Source organism: Fusarium odoratissimum, assembly GCF_000260195.1.
Source record: "Fusarium odoratissimum NRRL 54006 unplaced genomic scaffold supercont1.25, whole genome shotgun sequence".
Lineage (NCBI taxonomy): Eukaryota > Fungi > Ascomycota > Sordariomycetes > Hypocreales > Nectriaceae > Fusarium > Fusarium odoratissimum.
Window position 1 is genome coordinate 464,311 of NW_022158778.1, and position 18,453 is coordinate 482,763.

The 18,453-nt window shown below is 50.2% G+C and overlaps 4 protein-coding genes across 10 annotated transcripts; 2 read left to right on the top strand and 2 right to left on the bottom strand.

Moving 5' to 3' along the window:
* The first annotated feature begins 1,247 nt into the window (after window positions 1-1,247).
* FOIG_12252 (uncharacterized protein) lies at window positions 1,248-7,228 on the top strand. 7 transcript variants are annotated; one of them, XM_031213120.1, is made up of 6 exons: window positions 1,248-1,513; window positions 1,686-2,301; window positions 2,369-2,852; window positions 2,954-4,778; window positions 4,827-5,226; window positions 5,280-7,228. In XM_031213120.1, exons 1-6 carry the CDS (start codon window positions 1,499-1,501, stop codon window positions 6,698-6,700), a joined length of 4,761 nt encoding a protein of 1,586 aa, XP_031057416.1. In that variant the 5' UTR covers window positions 1,248-1,498; the 3' UTR covers window positions 6,701-7,228. The 7 variants fall into 7 exon arrangements, with proteins under 7 accessions (XP_031057416.1, XP_031057417.1, XP_031057418.1 ...); XM_031213121.1 differs by having other exon boundaries at window positions 1,248-2,301; XM_031213122.1 differs by having other exon boundaries at window positions 1,686-2,852.
* Window positions 7,229-7,616: 388 nt separating this feature from the next.
* On the top strand, window positions 7,617-10,874 carry FOIG_12253 (NAK protein kinase). The gene is made up of 3 exons (XM_031213127.1): window positions 7,617-8,139; window positions 8,192-8,744; window positions 8,805-10,874. The coding sequence occupies exons 1-3, from the start codon at window positions 8,020-8,022 to the stop codon at window positions 9,338-9,340; spliced, it is 1,209 nt and encodes a 402-aa protein (XP_031057423.1). The 5' UTR covers window positions 7,617-8,019; the 3' UTR covers window positions 9,341-10,874.
* On the bottom strand, window positions 9,375-13,581 carry FOIG_12254 (alpha-mannosidase). The gene is made up of 3 exons (XM_031213128.1): window positions 12,982-13,581; window positions 11,186-12,926; window positions 9,375-11,141 (listed from the first exon to the last, which is right to left on the bottom strand). Exons 1-3 carry the CDS (start codon window positions 13,128-13,130, stop codon window positions 9,789-9,791), a joined length of 3,243 nt encoding a protein of 1,080 aa, XP_031057424.1. The 5' UTR covers window positions 13,131-13,581; the 3' UTR covers window positions 9,375-9,788.
* Window positions 13,582-14,033: 452 nt separating this feature from the next.
* Window positions 14,034-18,310, bottom strand: FOIG_12255 (uncharacterized protein). The gene has a single exon (XM_031213129.1). The coding sequence runs from the start codon at window positions 16,781-16,783 to the stop codon at window positions 15,755-15,757; it is 1,029 nt and encodes a 342-aa protein (XP_031057425.1). The 5' UTR covers window positions 16,784-18,310; the 3' UTR covers window positions 14,034-15,754.
* Window positions 18,311-18,453: the final 143 nt, after the last annotated feature.

Sequence of the window (18,453 nt, forward strand, 5' to 3'; positions counted from 1 at the left end):
ACTATTTTTTTTTTCTCGGACAGAAGCCCGGAGCGTTAACACCTGAAGACAATTCTTTGTTAACTACTGTGTATTTGTTCGATTGAGTCGAGGGAGGGCGTGCAAGGGTGTGGGAGATGCAACGGAATATGCGGATGACTTGGCGCCCCATGCTCCAAGCTCTGAGTTCAAGTTCACTCAGAACCACAGTCTTCTTAAAACATCGTCTCAAATGGTCCCTTTATCAGCAGAACGTAATTCTAGTTCCAGGCGAGTGGCGGGACTTGCGGCGATAGTCTCCAGGGCAGGTTGGCTTTCCAATATGAACGTTGAACTATGATGAACTGGGCTGGGCAAATTTGGTATGGTGTTGATGGCAGAGAAGGATTGAAAAGGTTGCCGAGTCTAATTGAAAAAGAGAGGGCCAGAGATAGGAACCGGAAGAGGACATCTTTTTGTCTTTGACAACAGGTATGATTGAATGACATGGATGAATGGCGGAAACCAAGGACTGGTGATATCAAGGCTACTTGGATAGCTAGACTCCATGATTCGAGAAAGTTATGTATCATGTTGACGGGCGCATGCCTCTCTATCTTTTCTCTATGCTGCTTACATGGATCTGCGAGTGTTTGGGATAGTGACAATGCAGGCCGCGGCATTGTATATCTGATCGACTTGGTATGAACATTCGTATTTCCTCAAAATGATCGGTTCAGCCTGGCCAACGCCAACCCCAGCTTCCTTGGTCTTGTTAGCAGGCAGGCAGGCCCTAGGATTTCCCACCAAAAGCCGGTCTGATGCCTCGACCGCAACAGTCACAATCAAGGCCAATCTGTAGTGACCGGCTTTGTAGTGGTTCTCCCCCCGGCATGGCCTGCTCTCTGTTGTGGGAGGACCCGTGGACCCATGGACACGCCTCAGAGTTGGGTTGAGATCCGTCGGCTCGTCAGTGCTGCGAGACCTCGATGGGCCCCGTGGAGACTAGAGAGTAACACTGATGACCAGGGTGCGGCATGTAGAAGTGGTGTTTATCTTTATCGTACCGGGGGCAGAACCGGAGTTTCAGTGTCTGCGAATCAGCCGCCACCTGATTAGTGGCTACTTATCCGCTACAAGCTCGGCCTATCATCGCCCCCAGTGTACTCTTAGTAGAGTGGGTGCATTGACCAGGCCAGGGCCGCCGCCTCGGGGTGCCAGTGCAGTGTGCAGTGCCAATGCTAGGACGTTTCTTCTCCCGGCGCCTGGGAATCATGCCTCTTCCTTCTTCTTAAACTTACACACTCCAACTTGCAGGGCAGACGATATCTATTTCGAGTCTCAAGTTATACCCTTCAAAGGAGTGAAGCACTTAAGCGGCCTCTCGATCTATTCTTATCCCATATCAGACAACTATACGAATCTCTGCTGCCGTCTTCATCCTTCGCAACTTCCGCCATCAAGCCATCACCTCTGGGCATGCCTTCTTACGCGATTCACCACATCTCGTTGTTGCGCAAGTGATTCTCTCTTGAATGTCATGGCACAACACAATGTGAGTGGATATGGAAATTTAACGTACCTTGATTACCGTTCACCTTTTTCACACGATCCTTTTAAATATTTGTACTTTTACTCTCGTGCCTCTCACTTTCACTCACTCACTCACCTCACAAAGCTGTGAGGTCGCGATCGCGATTGGACCCATTCTCTAACCCGTCACTCAGGATTCCAACACCTCTGACCCTGGTGCTCAATCTGTGTCCGACCCGATGACCACTCAATCGAGTTTGGACAGCGCAGCCAAGGAAGCTGGGGCAGATTCAGCCTTTCCATACGGCACACGTTCCCGTAACAGAACTGGCACATCGCGTATTAACTACGCCGAGGACAGGGACATTGATGGCGATGTTTATGACTACTATCACGACAAAAAGGACAGTGATTCCAAAAAGACTTCACGTCAGTCCAGCGCTGCTGTGAATGGCGATGCGCCTCGTGGGGGTGCAAGCTCGCGCAAGGCTGGCACAGACGAGCCAAAGGCAGCGCAGGTAGCGAACGCTCCCAAGGAGCAACAGTCGGGCAGTTCAAATAATGTGCCCACGACAACGCAGCAGCCGGCTGCTTCACAGCCCGCACGGAAGCGCAAGGTCGTGGGCAACCCAGCCGGTTCCACTAACCCAGCGTCATCCGTCAATAATTCAACCAAAAAAACAGCAGCATCCGGAACACCTTCGCGTATCCCATGGCCAGAAACCAACATGCTGACTTTTGACAACTGCAAGAGCCGCCCTGTCAATGGTAAAATGGTGGCCGATGATGGTACAGCGCTGGAGTCAAATGGTAACATGCTTCCTCCAAAGTGGTCCACTAGAAATTCAGATCAAACGTGGCTAACCTGGCGACGCAGATCATGTGTACCTTGTCTGTGAGCCACCTGGAGAACCCTATTACCTGGGCCGCATCATGGAATTCCTTCATGTGCAGAATGACAGCAGCAAACCCGTGGAAGCTGTTCGCATCAACTGGTACTACCGACCCAAGGATATTGGCCGAAAGTCCACAGACACACGAATGGTTTTTGCGACGATGCACTCCGACATCAGCCCGTTGACGGCGCTACGCGGAAAATGTCAGATTCACCACAAAGCTGAGATTAAGAATATGGAATTATACCGAAAGGACCCTGACAGCTTTTGGTACGATAAACTGTACGATCGCTATATCCAAAAGAACTACGACTTGATTCCGACGCGTTCTATTGTCAACGTTCCAGCCAATGTAAAAAAGGTTCTCGACGAGCGCTGGAAATACGTGCTAGTCGAGCAGGGGCGTGGCAAGGAGCTCACTAGCGCCGTTAAGCTCTGCAAGAGATGCGCCGGCTATTGCGCAAGGTACGTACCTACTCACTTACACTGCCTTCCCCACATCCACATCCACATCCACATCATGACAGACCCATGCTTCAGTGGCTGACATGATTGGTTTTCTTCAGCAACGACTCGGTTGACTGTGCAGTATGTCAGAACACATACCATATGAATTGTGTGAACCCGCCTCTATTGAAAAAGCCATCCAGAGGTTTTGCCTGGTCATGTGCAGCATGCAGTCGAGCCCAGGAAAGGAAGCTGGAGGCTCGTAATACACCTAATGTTAACGATCCAAGCTTCGATGCCGAAGACGACGATCCTATGGATGAAGAGGACGAGGAGATGCAGGGGCTTGAGACTAATAGAACCAGTCCCGAAGAAGGAGACCATCCTCACCATGAGGGCACTGCCGAGCAAATCTACCAGGCCTCTCTTTGGCCGTACCGGTACCTGGGAATGCATTGCAAGCCCGAGGACGCACTCGACTACGACGACAGAATTTATCCCCGCGCGAGTACGAGAATTGGACCCAGAAATCAAGCAAATGTTTTACCGTGGCCTGGAAAACCGGTCGAGTACGTCAAGCCACTTGAGATCAAGAAAAACGGCAAGAAAGACACCAAGTCCAAGGAAGCATTGGCTGCTATTGAAGCCGATAAAGTCTCACGTGGGAAGCGTCCGAAGTGGGTTCAAGACATGCCTCCCGGCTACACAGCTCGGGGCGAAGATTTTGACGACGACGACCCTAGGTGTACTGCAACTCGCATGTGGATACCTCCCCCAGAGAAAGTGATCAAAGAGAAGGACATGAATGAGTACATGGAAAAGGCCAAGGGGATGACAAAAGATCTCGGACTGCCAGAACGTTCGACCAATCTGCAAGACGTGGCTGCCAATAAATTGTTTCGTGCAGAATTCGACACGGAACATGCTCTCAAGGATCTTTCCGAGACCAAGAAGGAGGCATTCAAAGAACCAGAATTGACACCAGCAGAGCAAAAGAAGTTTGAGGAAGCCGTGATAAAATACGGTTCTGAACTTTATCTTGTGAGAAAGCACGTTAAAACTATGCACTATGGCATGGTGACTCGTTACTACTACGCCTGGAAGAAGTCAGCACGCGGGAAGCAGGTCTTGGAAAACCAGGCCGGTCGAAAGGGAAAGAAGGAGGCCAAGAGAGCAGAAGCTGCTGCCAGTAAGCTGGCAGATGATGTTGCGGACAACGATGATGATTCTGCATTTGATACCGAGAAAGCAAATCAGAAAAAGCAAGGATTTGTGTGTCAATTTTGCTCCACGACTTCCTCGCGACAATGGAGGCGCGCTCCGAACCCCGTCCCCGGGGTCGTCAACGATGGGGGCTCGAAGAACTCGAATAAGGAAAAGGGCCAAGAGCGTGTGGTAGCTTTATGCCGTCGCTGCGCTGAGCTATGGCGCAGATATGCCATTCGATATGAAGATATGGATGAGGTTAACAAGAAGATTACCCAGGGTGGCCGAGCCTGGAAACGGAAGCAAGACGAGGAACTCCTTAAGGAGTTGCAAGCCGCGAAGGAAATGGGCATGATGACACCGGAACGGGCACCAACCCCTTCAGCGGCCCCAGCCGTTGCCACCGTACAAGAACCGCCACGGAAGAAGCTTAAAGGTGCAGCTTCTGACAAAGATGTGGATAATGGTCACTCGGATGCTGCTAGTGCAGCCGGCTCTACCACTTCCAAGAAGAAGGACAAGAGTGTGGAAAACCTTACAGTCCCCGATATCCCCAAACCTCTTGTGCTGCCTTGTGCAGTCTGTGGCCAGCTGGAACCTCAAGGAGACCAGCACTTGTCGTGCCGCGAATGCCGCCTGACGGTACACCGCAATTGCTATGGTATCATGGATAATCGAAACCCCGGGAAATGGACTTGTGATATGTGTGCAAACGATAAAAACCCACAAGTCTCGATCGTATGTTGTCTCAAACCCATCTATACGCCTGCGCTAACATCGACCTAGCATTACAAGTGTGTTCTTTGTCCCGTTGAATACACAGAACATGATTTCGTGGAACAGCCGAAAATAACACATCACAAAAAGAAGATGTCGGAGAAGGATCGTGAGCGAGAACGCCTGGAGGTTCAGCAAGCTCGGAAAGCTGCGGACTTTTACCGCAAGAAGCAGGAAGAGATGAATCGCCCCGTCAACCCCCGGGAACCACTCAAGAGGACCGCGGACAACAATTGGGTCCATGTTACCTGCGCTATTTGGACCCCAGAAGTCAAGTTTGGTAACGCCAAAGCACTAGAACCTTCGGAAGGTATTCCTTCGATTCCCAGGAGCAGATACGATGAGACTTGTCAAGTGTGCAACAAACAGGATGGAGCCTGTGTGTCGTGCCATCAGTGTCGCATTCCATGTGAGTCCCGATGAGAGAAAAGAAAAAGATTGGCCACGCTAACTAGAATAAAGTCCATGCGGAATGCGCTCGGCAACATGGACATGTTCTCGGATTTGAAATGACATCTGTGAAGAGTTCGCGAAGAGACCAGTTTAGCATCGTGGCAATCAATGGGGAGAGTGGCATCATGTCGGCAACTGTGTGGTGTAAGGATCACGCCCCCACGAAGACGACGATTCATCAGATGCAAGATATTGCGGATGAATCGGGGCTTAATGCTTTACAGCTCTATGTACAGAACTACAAGCAGGCCGACCTGGCACTGACAGGTACGGTTCGCAAGGCCAATCTCATGACAAACGCCGCCAAGTTGTCAGGTACAACGACTCAGCCTGGCCTACGCAGGTCCTCGACAACAAATACTCCCAATGGCGGATGGGGCCAGCAGCGAAATGGGGACACGGGAGATGTGGCATCGGACTCAAAACAACCAGGAGAAAAGGTCTGCATCACCTGTGGTATTGACACCAGCCCGAAGTGGTGGCCGATCGATAATTCGCAGGAACGCGAACTCACCAACGGGCATTACGGCACACTCGGGAGCGAGGCACAGAAATTCGTAGAACAGAGACGATTCCAATGCCACAAATGTCGCAAGGCCCAGCGTACGGCAAAGCCGCACCCGCGGCGGTCCCCTCTCATGGCAGACGCTCCATTACCTTCGGCTCACGGCGCAGGCATACCAGGCACGACAACACATCCTTTGCGCAGTCCGCCACAGATGATGCCTGCCCATCGTGAATCCAATCCTTCTGCTGCTTATGCTTGGCCTCCACCAGTTCATGCCCCGACAGTTCCTCCGCCACCAATGCAAGCACCTGCACTCGTCGCAGATCATGCCCTGGGCGCCCGGCCTCCTCCCCCTGCTCCATACGCGCCCCTCCCACCTCAACGACCATCATACAGTGACTGGGGACGACCTGCGAGCCAGCAAGGTTCGCCTCCTCGACACATCAATGGGGGACCCCCAATTCACAATCCACCGCCGATGTCCACGCTGTCTTCGTTGCGACCACCTCCAGTTGTAGGACCAGGGCCTCCAGTTGGATCTTCACCACCTGCACCACCGCCGGCAAATCATCATGGTGGCCCCCCGTCGCAGCCTTATACCAACGGACTCCCTCCATCACCTCGACGACTGAATGGACCAGCGCCGCCACCTCGTTATACTCATCCGTATCAAACCCACGGACACAACGCTCCTCCGCCCCCTCCTCCTGCGTCTCACTTACCACCACCAACCCTGACGAATGGGGCACCACCACCTCCGCCGCGGCACGATGGATTCTCTCATGAACTTCACCAGCAGAGGCCGACTTATCCTGCTCCTCATGGAAGCCCACCGGGCCCTCGAAATGGACCACAGCCTCCCTCAAGTCGCCCGGCGAGTGGAGCAAGTGCCAGCCCCTCACTACGAAATCTCCTTTCTTGATTAGAAGAATACAGGAGAGTAACTGCCCGTTGGGAATGGACCACGTTTGAGCGCACAGGGGGGGCACTAATGAAAGTGTAAGAGGGCGAGCAACGGAGCTTTTGCTCGTCTAGATGAGTTGGATGGGGATGAAATTCTTCCATCTATATAGTATATATACAAAAGGGACAAGAGGATTGTGAGCTTTTGGAGTTGATTTTGGGTGGGATGGACTGATTGACTCATCGAAGGCTTTGTTGCAACCCACCATCTGGAACGGGATTCGCGATTGGGTATGTATGTATGTATGTATGTATGTATGTATGGATGGGAAGTTAGCGGGATACAAGCGAAAGCTGTCTTGTTCGAGTACTTTAGGTATTGTTGCAAAATCACACTAGAAGCATCCGGCGAACTTCGGCGTTTAGTTTATTATAGACGAAATCAGGATAATGCCAATTGTCAAAAGACGATACCTTATGTAACTGCATCTTAAGAAGATTGATCCAAGCTAATGAGGATCATTTTAGGCAAATATATAGTATTTACTACCTATAGATCCCCCTAACTTTTGTTGTAACTGCGTGCCTCAGAAAGGGGAGCATTATGTTTCAAGGCATATCCATAACAGCCAAGGAACGCAACCCCAGTCCGAGCAATTCATATCTAAATGGTTGAGCCTGGTTCCTGCCAGGAAATGAGCGGCCTGAGCGGCGAAAGAAATTCCTGGGGAAAAGAAAATCAACATAGGTAGAGAAGGACTCTATCAAAGAACCCACCTTTGAGAACTTCCAGTATGGAGCTTACGTAAGGTATCCGGGGACTCAAGCGAGCCCACCTTGGCCCACGGATGAGCCTGGAGCTTATCTAGATCGGGTTAGCCTCTTCTCACAACGTTCCAATTTAGGTACTCTGTACGTAGCCAGCTAGAGGAACCTGCCTTGTGCTCAAGGCTGATTGATGGCTGATGTGGCTCAGCTTCCAACATCAGTCAAAGACAACATCTTGACATTCAACTTTCCCTCTCCCCTTTTCGGCACTGTGCCGTTCTCTCTACTTGGCATCAAACCTCGCTGTAATTTTATGGAAACAAGAGGACAGACGAACCAAACTGTGATTAACAATTCTTCCTTTTGTTCAATTACGACACATCGCCAACAACCACAACAGCACCTGTCCCTGACGATCAGCATCTTGCTGAACAGCTCACAACTCCTCATCCTTCGGACTGTATAGCGAATCTCTAATTGCTGGCATACTGCTGCGACGAAGCTGAGAGGCGATTGATTACACATCGAGGAGGGTTCTAAGTCAGTATATTACCATACCCACGATAGATCATGGCGCAAGTACTTCTGGACCTCTTCTACTCGTTCGGGAACTGTCTCAACTGCTTTCCCGGAAACCCCAACCTCAAGATCAACAACCGGAGCTTCAAGATCTTAAGACTACTTGGAGAGGTAGACTACCAAACACCGCTCTCTCGCACTCCATGTTGCTGACATTTGCCAGGGCGGCTTCTCTTACGTATACCTCGTCGAAGACACCTCAACCCACGAACTTTTCGCACTCAAAAAGATCCGATGTCCCTTTGGCGCCGAATCGGTACAGCAGGCCATGCGTGAGGTTGATGCCTATCGCCTCTTTTCTCACGTTCCAACCATCATATCCGCTGTCGACCATTCCGTCGCAACCGAGCGCGGCGCCGACGAGGCGACAAAAACCGTTTATGTCCTTCTGCCATACTATAAGCGCGGTAATTTGCAGGACATGATCAACGCAAACTTGGTCAACCATGATCGGTTCCCTGAGCGTCGTCTCATGTTGCTCTTCCTCGGAGTGTGCAAGGCTCTGCGTGCCATGCACGACTATAAGCCTGCTGTGGAGCGCATGCACATGGGTCGGGAAGAGGATGAGCTGAACCATGGTGAGAGAAACAACACACGAGGAAAGCGAACGGAGGAAGAAGAGGAGGGCGAGCAAGAAAGGGGTCTGCTGGAGGAGGAGAATCAAGTCAGTGGAGGCAGGTCAATTCAGCACTACGCCCATAGAGATATCAAACCAGGTAAGGCCGCCCATCAGGGTATTATTCTCATTCATATCACATGCTCATCTCTATTTCCAGGCAACATAATGATCGACGACTCCGGCTCAACCCCGATCCTCATGGATTTAGGATCTGTCGCTCCCTCGCCAATTCCTGTTACGTCACAATCTCTGGCCCTCCAGATTCAAGACACGGCCGCTGAACATTCAACCATGCCCTATCGTGCCCCCGAGCTTTTTGATGTTCAGACTGGCATGGTGATTGATACAAAAGTTGATATTTGGTCCATGGGCTGCACTCTCTACGCCTGCCTTGTCGGCAAGTCTCCCTTTGAGATGCGCTCAGACGAGACCGGTGGTACTCTGTCCCTGTGTGTTCTCGGTGGCGATTGGCGCTTCCCTGACGAAGGACCTGCTGGCGTCAAGCGTTCTAATAGCATGCGCCCGCAGCAAGGACAACAGCAACAACAAGCACCTGCGGTTGAGATCAGCGAGCCGATTCGCGAAGTCGTCAGGAAGTGTCTGCGTGTTGAAGCCGCTGAGCGACCGGATATTCACGAGTTAATCGAAATGGTTGAGGAAGTCATCGAGGAGCTTCCTGATGACTCCCATTAGATGCCGGCACGATGCGTCTTTTGAAATGTGCAGCAGAGCGACGAATTAAATTTGAACACCAATGAAGATACCTACCTCCTTTGTTGCCCTCATATAGCTGGTTGGGTGACCTCCTGGGTCCGACGGTTGATTTTGTTACATTTCTTTTTTGTCACTTGAAGGAGACGGCGTTTAGGGTTTGGAATGATAGAGCCATTTGCTGGTAATTAACTAAGTTCTTGTCTGCTAGCCGTCCCTACCGGCCACTCCCTATTTACGTGCCGTCTTGAGAGCTGCTGCTTATCTGCATGTCCTGCTAACAAAATCAAGCGTTGCAATCTTAGTAGTAGTAACCTTAGTAGTAGCCCACGTATGCGGGGAAGAGCCGATGGGTCAGACCTTTACGTCAAATCACATACACGCGCACCTCTGAGCCTGAGCAGACACAATCTTCCCACTCCGAATCGTCCTACAGCTCGAGCTTGAAAGTTGCTACCTCAAACGGTCGCAGTGTGATCGGGATCTTTCCGTCTTCCTTCTGGATCTCCTCCAGTTCATCCTCTAGGATGTTCGTTTTGGTCACACGCTTGACATCGAAACTAGTTTCAATAACTCCACGACTGCGGCCTCCCAAGGACTCATACACACGAAGAATAATGCTCTGGCCCTTGTTGATGCGCAGGCCATCATCTCGGCTGACATCTTCATCATCCTGGCCTCGCTTGATCGTGTCCAGTACAAGAGAGTCAGACTCATCAATATTAACAAGCTTGATTGGCGCACCGGACACACTTTCTAGGACGGCCTTTGAAGCAGTAACGGGCTTCAGGGGATTGTTGAAAGCATAAGCAGCCTTAACAGTGGTAGACGATAGACTGCCCTTGTGAGGTAGAATGGCCCATCGGATGGAATGGCGTCCCATATCGGCGTTGGCATCAGGCGCCTTGGGTGCCCGTAGGAGTGACAGTCGCATCGTCTTGCCTGCAGTCGCAAAACCATACTTGCTGTCGTTGAGAATAGAAACGCCATAGTTGTTCTCTGAGAGGTCGGCAAACTTGTGGCAGCACACCTCAAACTTGGCCATGTCCCAACTTGTGTTGTAATGAGTTGGTCGCTTGGTGATGCTGAAAGCGGTCTCGTAGGAGGCCTCGGTGTTGACTACGTTGACGGGGAACTCGACCTTGAGGAACTTGGAGTCCTCGTGCCAGTTGACGTCTGCTCTGACATCAACCCGAGAAGGTTGCCCTTTGAGTGCTGCAGAGAGGGTGGTGTATGACTTGATGTAACTGTTCTCGCTGATCTTGACATCAGTGACCAGGGTAACTCGATGAGGCTTTTGTTCGAAAATCTTTGTCTTTCCATATTCGACCTTTCTGCGTGCGTCGAGATGGTAAACCTCTACATCCCATGCTTGCCAGTAAAGAGGAATGTCATCGAAGATGACAAATTTGTTGGCCTCTCCACCCTTTTCAATAACCTCGCGATCGTTGACCACATCGTACAGGGATGTAATGACACCGCTTTCGACGACAACGCGGAGTTGCTCGTTCTGCAGGACATAAACATCAGTAGACTGCTCCATGACGGTAACCGCAGGCTTTTCTTCTTGTGTTTTAAACGTGCGGAGATTGAGCAGCTGGCCATCGCCACAAGCAACACCAACTTCAGTCTCAGAAAGTTCAACAAGCTCCTTACGATGCCATGGCAGAGTGTTGATGGCAACAGACTCGTTGAGGCAGGTTGAAAATTCGCTAGAGACGTTGAGCGATTCATACAAATCCTTCAGGAGACGTTTACCAGTTTCAAAAACTTCAGCATAGACCTGTGTCATGTTAGCGAAGCTCCCACAGCTATGGGACGAAATACCTTATCCGAGTCATCGTAGCACATTTCAATGCTACTTCCTGGCAAACAGTCGTGGAACTGGCACAGGAGAACAGCCTCCCACATGTCGTCCAAATCCTTGGTCGGGTACTTGTACGACTTATTCTTGATTGATGCGAACGTTGCCAATTGTTCAATATCTCGCAGCATCACCTCAGCTTTTCGATTGTAATACTTGTTGTTGGCTTGTGTGGTATACGTTCCTCTGTGTAGTTCAAAATACAGTTCCCCATACCATGTAGGGAATTCGCTGGCCTTGCGGTTGAGACGGTCGAAGTAGCCATCAACTGTCAGCCCCATCTTGATCTTTGGGATACCGCCGATAGTGTTGCTGATTCCGGCACATCGTCGGAGCTTTTCGAAGTGTTGCCAAGTTGGGCCACCGCCACCATCACCCTTTCCAAAGACAAGTAGAGACGAACTGTCAACACGCATTGTTTTGTGGTTTGCAATGCTCCTCTTGAGATCACCGAAATCAGCGTTTGCTGTATATGTCTCGGAGGGAGGCATGTGGCAGATGACCTGACTTCCATCAGGGCTTACCCACATGAAGGTAGTGTGAGGGAAGTTGTTGATGTTATTCCAGCTCAGTTTCTGGGTCAGAAAACGATCCATACCAGCTAATCGGCAAAGCTGTGGAAGCTGGCTTGAGTATCCGAATGTGTCTGGCAGCCAAAAAGTTCGGCATCGAGAACCAAACTCAGCCTCGAAGAACCTCTGGCCGTAAAAGAACTGCCGGACAAGCGATTCGCCGCTGGGCAAGTTCGTGTCGTGCTCGACCCAGCTGCCACCAATAGGATGGAATTGACCCTCCTTTACCTTCTGCTTGACACGTTTGTACGCAGCAGGGTAGTACGTCTTCAGCCATTTGTATTGCTGGGCTTGGGAGCAGGCAAAGTTGGATTCTGGGTAGCGATCCATGAGGTCGCATTGGTTCATCCAAGATCGAACAACCTTGCGCTTTGTTTCAGCCCAAGGCCATAACCAACAGCTGTCGATGTGACAATGACCGATTCCGAAGACAACAGGTTCCTTTCCTCCTTCGTACACCTTGTGAGAGTCTACATCAGGGCCAAGAATTTCACGAGCAATCTCTCGGCATTTAAGGATCGATTCCTGATTGTTGACCTCAAAAGTGTTGATGATCTTCATGGCAACAGATAAAGCATGATTCTGTTCAGCCGAGTTCTCGGGCAGTTCTCGAGCAGCATCGCCAATCTCCCACATATCTAAGTGGAGTTTGCGAGCTGGCACATTGATGGCGACTATGTCGGCCTTGCTGAGGTTGAAACGCCTGTTGGGATCCGGCGGTGCAATAGTTGTCGTGCCGTTAGGAGCGTTTCCAAACATGCCGTTGCAGGCCATTTCGATATAAATAGTGTGCTCCTCTCCGTCACGGAATGAGTCGGGAATGATCCACTCGATGCGCTCTCCGCTGCCAGTGAGGCCTTGGATGGGAACACCATCTTCGGTCCAAATGGTGCCCTCGTTGTTGGCATCCCAGTGAAGCTCAATGAGCTCTTCGTCCTTTGTTTCATCCGGTATACGCAGGACGACCTTGAACCAATGAGTGGACCAAGAGGGCCCAAAAGAGGTACCGGTATGGGTCTCCTTGAACTCGTGGCTTGTAGCCTCTTCAAAAGTTGGCCTGGAGAGATCTGGTGCATCCCACACTGACAGTTGAACATGAGGTTTGCCCGAGTACCTGCCGTTGTACATGTTCCTATGAGGCATGTTAGTTCTTGAAAATTCCTCGTGAGTGAGTTGAAATGCCATACGCTTGCAGGTTCACCTTATAGTACTGTCCTGACTTGTAGAACGGTTCAATGCGGCCTTTCAGAATGCTTGTTTTTGGAACGCCGACAGGCCGTTCGGCGAAGAGAGGGTACGAGGAGTCATCTCCCTTGTTTTCGCTGCCACCACCCATAGTGTAAATGTCGGGATGCCCAGGAGCAGGAGGAGCAGATCGATTTGAAAGGCGCCGAAGCTTTCCGGAAGATGAGTGTAGCGGTTGATCTTCCGGTGAAGGCGAATGACGACGACAGGCTGCCGAGGCTGAGAGAAGGCGGTCGAATGTGTTGTTGATACTATAAAGTAATCGTGAGCGGGTGTTTGACACTTCGGTGGTATCGTCAAACAAAGAAGGATGAAGAATGAAGAATGGAAGGAGGAGCAGAATCTCGAGATGGGGCACAGCACGAAGGGAGGGAGGAGAGTTAAATTGGTATTGTATAAAGTAAGATAACTAATCCGCGTATGTTCAGAGAGAAGTGTTGTACGTATGTCAGTGAAACGTGGGAAGCTTTATGTTAAGCTCTGTGTTAGGTCAAGTGAGCTCCATTGAGCTTCACGGAGGCGAACACAGCTGCCGAGCGATGTATTGACAAAAAGGTCTCTGCATACCGCCGCCTATCGATCCGCAGAATAATGTTGATGTATTTTTTCGATATGCACGAACGCCAAGCAGAAATGGAAGCGGGGGATGCCCACTACAAGGTGCCCATCCATTCCCGTCGAGTACCTTGACAGGGGTTGAAGCGCTTGCGGCACAGCAACCGGGGGAGAGGACACACTAGACTCGGAACGAACAACACTCTAAGCCAAGCAGAGTTTGGGAATGGGTCCAGGTGATTCACTGATCGGAATTTGGGGAACTGGTGGTGCGGGGAGATGGATCCGATGCTTCAATTTGATGCAGCATAAAGCACGTACCTCATCGCGTTGATATAAGATTCTTGATCAATGAATGATACTCGATTAGGAACCAGTCGCAATATTGTAGAAGTCGGCACATTCAAGGAATTTCCGACTGGACAGTTGCCGTGCCTTGGCGAAGAGTAATGATAGGAGAAAGATTTAGTGATGAGGATAAGTACTAGGTAGAATGCGAAAAGCGTCACGGGTTGATAGATCAGAGTTGCAATAAGTCTTGGGTGACGAAGCACAATATGTATTTGCACTTTCTAGTGGGTACCTTACCTTATTTAATCTGTAATTCGACCTTTCGGCAGCCACGATCTTGATTGGAAATTGAAGTATCCGTACAACAGCTACCTACACAGTATCATGGCAAGTCGCTTTCACAAGCATGAAGCGACCTTCTCTTTCAGTCAGATCTTCCGAGCATTGTAAATGGACGCATCAAGTCACCAAGGCGCAGCAAATCTCACTCATATCGAGGCAAAAAAGTGAGAGCAGTAAACCGGAAATGCTTTAGTAGCTTCGGTAGGTAGTGCTAAGGCTGTTCGTTGAATACGTGGAAAAAAGTGAGATTTTATAATGGTGGTTTATAAAAGTGTCATTACAAAGTTACCATAATCTATTGCAATATTCATCACAGCCAGCACATAAGCCAGCTGTCGTGGGCTAGGTGACTTAGCTGACTGATTCGGATCTAGCAAATGACCTGTACTAGATGAAAGAAACTCCGCAATGCCTTTTTATGCCTCTATAAAGATCAAGGCTTGATATAGTATGACTTTTCTATATGATGGTATAAGGCTTATAGTAGAGCGAAGCTAGGTAGCCGTGATGAATATTGCGAGGATTTAAGACTCTACCTAAGCTTACTAAGGCTGGAGATCATACCTTGGACTGCATATAAACGAATCTGGGAGTCTCTCACTCCTCACTCACTCACTCACTCATTCACTCATTCACTCAATCTCGGAAAAGAAGACCAAACATCATCAATTCACGAGGTGCTCGGTAAGGTGCCTAACTAAGTAGTTGGCTTATCTGACATTGTCACCTCCTCCCTCACCGGTTTACTCAGCACCTTGAAGCCCAGACCAGCCTGCAGAATAGGTTGCCCTAAAACGAGGAAATATCGAACGATTCCTCACCCTTCATGAGCTGTTTTACTGCCGAGTGCTCCGTACAGTACGCACTGCCCGACCCAGCCCAAGCGATTTAATGCTACGATAATCGATTTTTACCATGCCATTTCCCGCTCTTTTTGGCGTTTCCCCTCTTGTCTCATCGCTGATCAATGAAGTGCAGTACTGCGTAGTAGAATGCGGCAGTTCGACCACTCCCACGGTATTACGAGGTGTCAGTGCTCGGTTTCTTTCCAAATTAGTAGCATTCCTGAACTGTGTTTTGTCTCCGCAGCCACAGAATTGGGAAACGGATGTCCAGATGGAAATATCTTCATTTATGTCGATTGTATATATACGCTCAAATCGCGTACGACTGCCTACCAGATCCACTACCAGGTAGACCTACATTGATGTCCTAGTAAAAACCAACAATAAACCCAAATATGCCATGCTAGAAAAAGGTATCATCGATGTATGTATGCCATGAGAAACAGATATAAAAATGGAGATGCTCTTGACTCCAGTGTGTAAGTTCGTTGTGGACCATCACCCGCCGTGTTATTGCGCCGTTCCCTGAAAAAGAAACCAATGTACAAATGTGCCCATAATTGTTGGAGTTGTGTTATGTCGCCGGGATGTAGATGCTTCCTTGTCGTCATTAGAGAGGTTCCTCGCCCCGCCCCTCGGAAGAGGGTTGATTGTTGAGATGTCGAGGGTGGGGAAATAATTCTTATGAGGTTTCACTCAAGTTATTGTTCCGGCTGCCTGAGCCAGTACCTGTGCCATGGTGAACAACCTCTGAAGCACCGTCTCCTGTGTATTCGATTTCGTCCTCATCGTCGTACAGCTCATCATCTTCCACTTCGTAGTATTCGTCGTCTTCAGCCAAGTCTTCGGCTTCGTCCATCTCGTCGTACTGCTCTGGCTCTGGCTCATCCAGATCACTCTCGCTGTCGTTGTCGCTTTCGTCAAAGTTGAGTACACCCATTATAGGAACTTCAATCTTCTTGTACTGGCTCTTGATAAGATTGTCGGCCATCTCGAATAGCTTGGTGTCCTTGTCCGGCTGTGTCTCACGATCCATGGAGAACTCGGCCTCTTCACGGTCGGCAAGCTGAACGTTGATGGGCTCGTTGGGTGACTCGGGTCCCTCGGGGATCTGCTTGACCCAGCGACGAACGACCTCAGTCCGTGCGATTTTATTCTGGTCTGTCCTGCGTCTCAAGCCGGATCTGAAATGGCGCTTCTCCCTTCTTCGCCTGCGCTGGATTCGATCTCTCACGTACCAAGCCACAACCAACATAGACGCCTGCATCATATCTTGACACTTTTGTCTGTGCATGTTGGCCCAAGCCTGGCATCGTTGCTGTTGGTAGTTGGCAACAGCCTGGCACCTCTGCTGATAATAAGCAGCGATACGAGAAACCATGGCGAGGTACTTTGGGTCGAGATTGGCACCGGCGATACTGGGAAGTTCGGGGGTTGTTGACTCGCTGGGCTGAGGAGTGTTGCTGGAGCTAGGCCCAGAACTGCGGTTTGGCGACGAGGACATCCTAGGTTGTGAAGTCGGAGGAGGAGGAGGAGCCATCATCGTGGGAGTGTTGAGGCCTGCCAGGCCGCTGAAGGGTTCTTGCATCGAGGCCTTTCGTTTTAGGTTGTTCTGTAAAGGCCTTTGGGCAGGAAGTTTAGGAAAGGAGTGGCTCTCCGGTGGGGGGGTCACCGGTGTAAAGGGGTTGACAGACGACATCATAGCCGCCATAAGGCGTTCTTCTCTGAGTGAGGTTTGGAGTATATATATATGCTGAATGGTGATCCGGGTTGTCCAGGCGCACTGTTCCAGGTAAGGGACTGTGTGCCGGGATTAAATGGCGCTGGGGAGTGGGATATTCGATTATACAGGGGTTGTGTTCCTCTTTTATCTTTCGAGCTGATTTGAATGTTTATATCGCGTTATTTGAAGAGTTTTATCGTGCGGTTGCTGTCAGGGTGGCCGTTGATGTTGAGGATCAAGGGCGTGTAAGTGGCAATGTGGGGAATTGTATCAGATCAGTTGAGCAAGACACAGAGTCGATAGCTGAGTTCTATCTCTGTATATAAGTGAATGAGCACAATAACGATGCGTAAACGTAGGGCGTTGTGTTTGGCCAGCGAACGCGCACAAAGGGGATATATAGCTAGGTCACAATCGACAGATGTGGTCGAGGGTTTGGCGCTTTCGGGCAGGGGGGTGCGGCGACGTCGTGTGGCAGCGGACCCAAAATGGGCTGAGGCTCTCTCGAGAATCGGCCCACGCCGACCCCGCGGGAAGATATGCTTATGCCATTGAATTTCTAGCAGCACATCTATCGCCCCAAAAGTCGAAGCTGTCGCTTTGAATGGTTGGGTGACAGCTCCGTCTGTGTTGATTCTGGTCATGTCAAACCTGGAGCTGTCTTTCTATGGATGGCATGAGAAATACAGTGCATCCATCCAGCGAGCTGTGTCTGAATTCCAGTGTCTGTCTCTTCTGCATGGCTCACAGTTGAGCCTTGCACGGCACAGTTCAATGCCACGACCCAGATGACCGCTTGGAGGCTATCAAGGGGGTTCCCTGGCTCTCATGGAGACGGCCGCTCAATCTGATGCTGACTCTGAGCCTCTCATGTGTTGTCTTGGAGATATAGCATGTTGTTACTATGTGCTGTTCAGAGCTATGCTGTGATGCTTCTCGCAGCGATGGTGTTGTTTTCATCTCCCGTCGTTTCTTTCCTGCTCAACCCCATGCCATATTTCATAGACCCCATCTGATATGATTGCTTAAACCGGAAGTGGTGCTGTCCTGTTGTGACAAAGCTGGTTTTCGGACCTCTTTTCTTGGTTCGCTGAGATGCTTGCCTTACCTGTTCAGTACAGCAATTCATTCGGAGATGGATGGATCCCCATGGCATGCGAGCTTGCCGACTGCTACGTTGGAGAGATTCCGTCATCTACTTTCCCCCTTCCCTTGTCCAAAAGAGGAGGAGAGTCGCTTTACCGCCCAGCAGCATGCCGTGTGCGCATTGGTTAGATTGAGACACATATATCGTGAGTTGGGGCTTGGGTTGGAGGGGTTGAGCTCCAGCTCCAGCAGCTTGGGCAGATTTGCAGGGCCATCTGGTGTTGAGGGATGATGATGACGCTAACATGGGACCACGATTTTACGACCCATGGAGTAGTTGATAAGTCCAAGTCCCACCGGTCTGTCACATACCTACCTCGTGCCCGAAACCATTCCGCACTGTATAATTTCTGCCTGCCGAGGATTTCGCTCTTTCGATGGAAGTTCTAGGTAATTAATCTCGAGATATCACCCAGGAATGGGGTAACGAAATCTCTTGATGTTGCATTGATTTATGGCACCACATGTCCTTCCACTTCCCACATCAAACTCCAGACGGGAACTCTATTTCC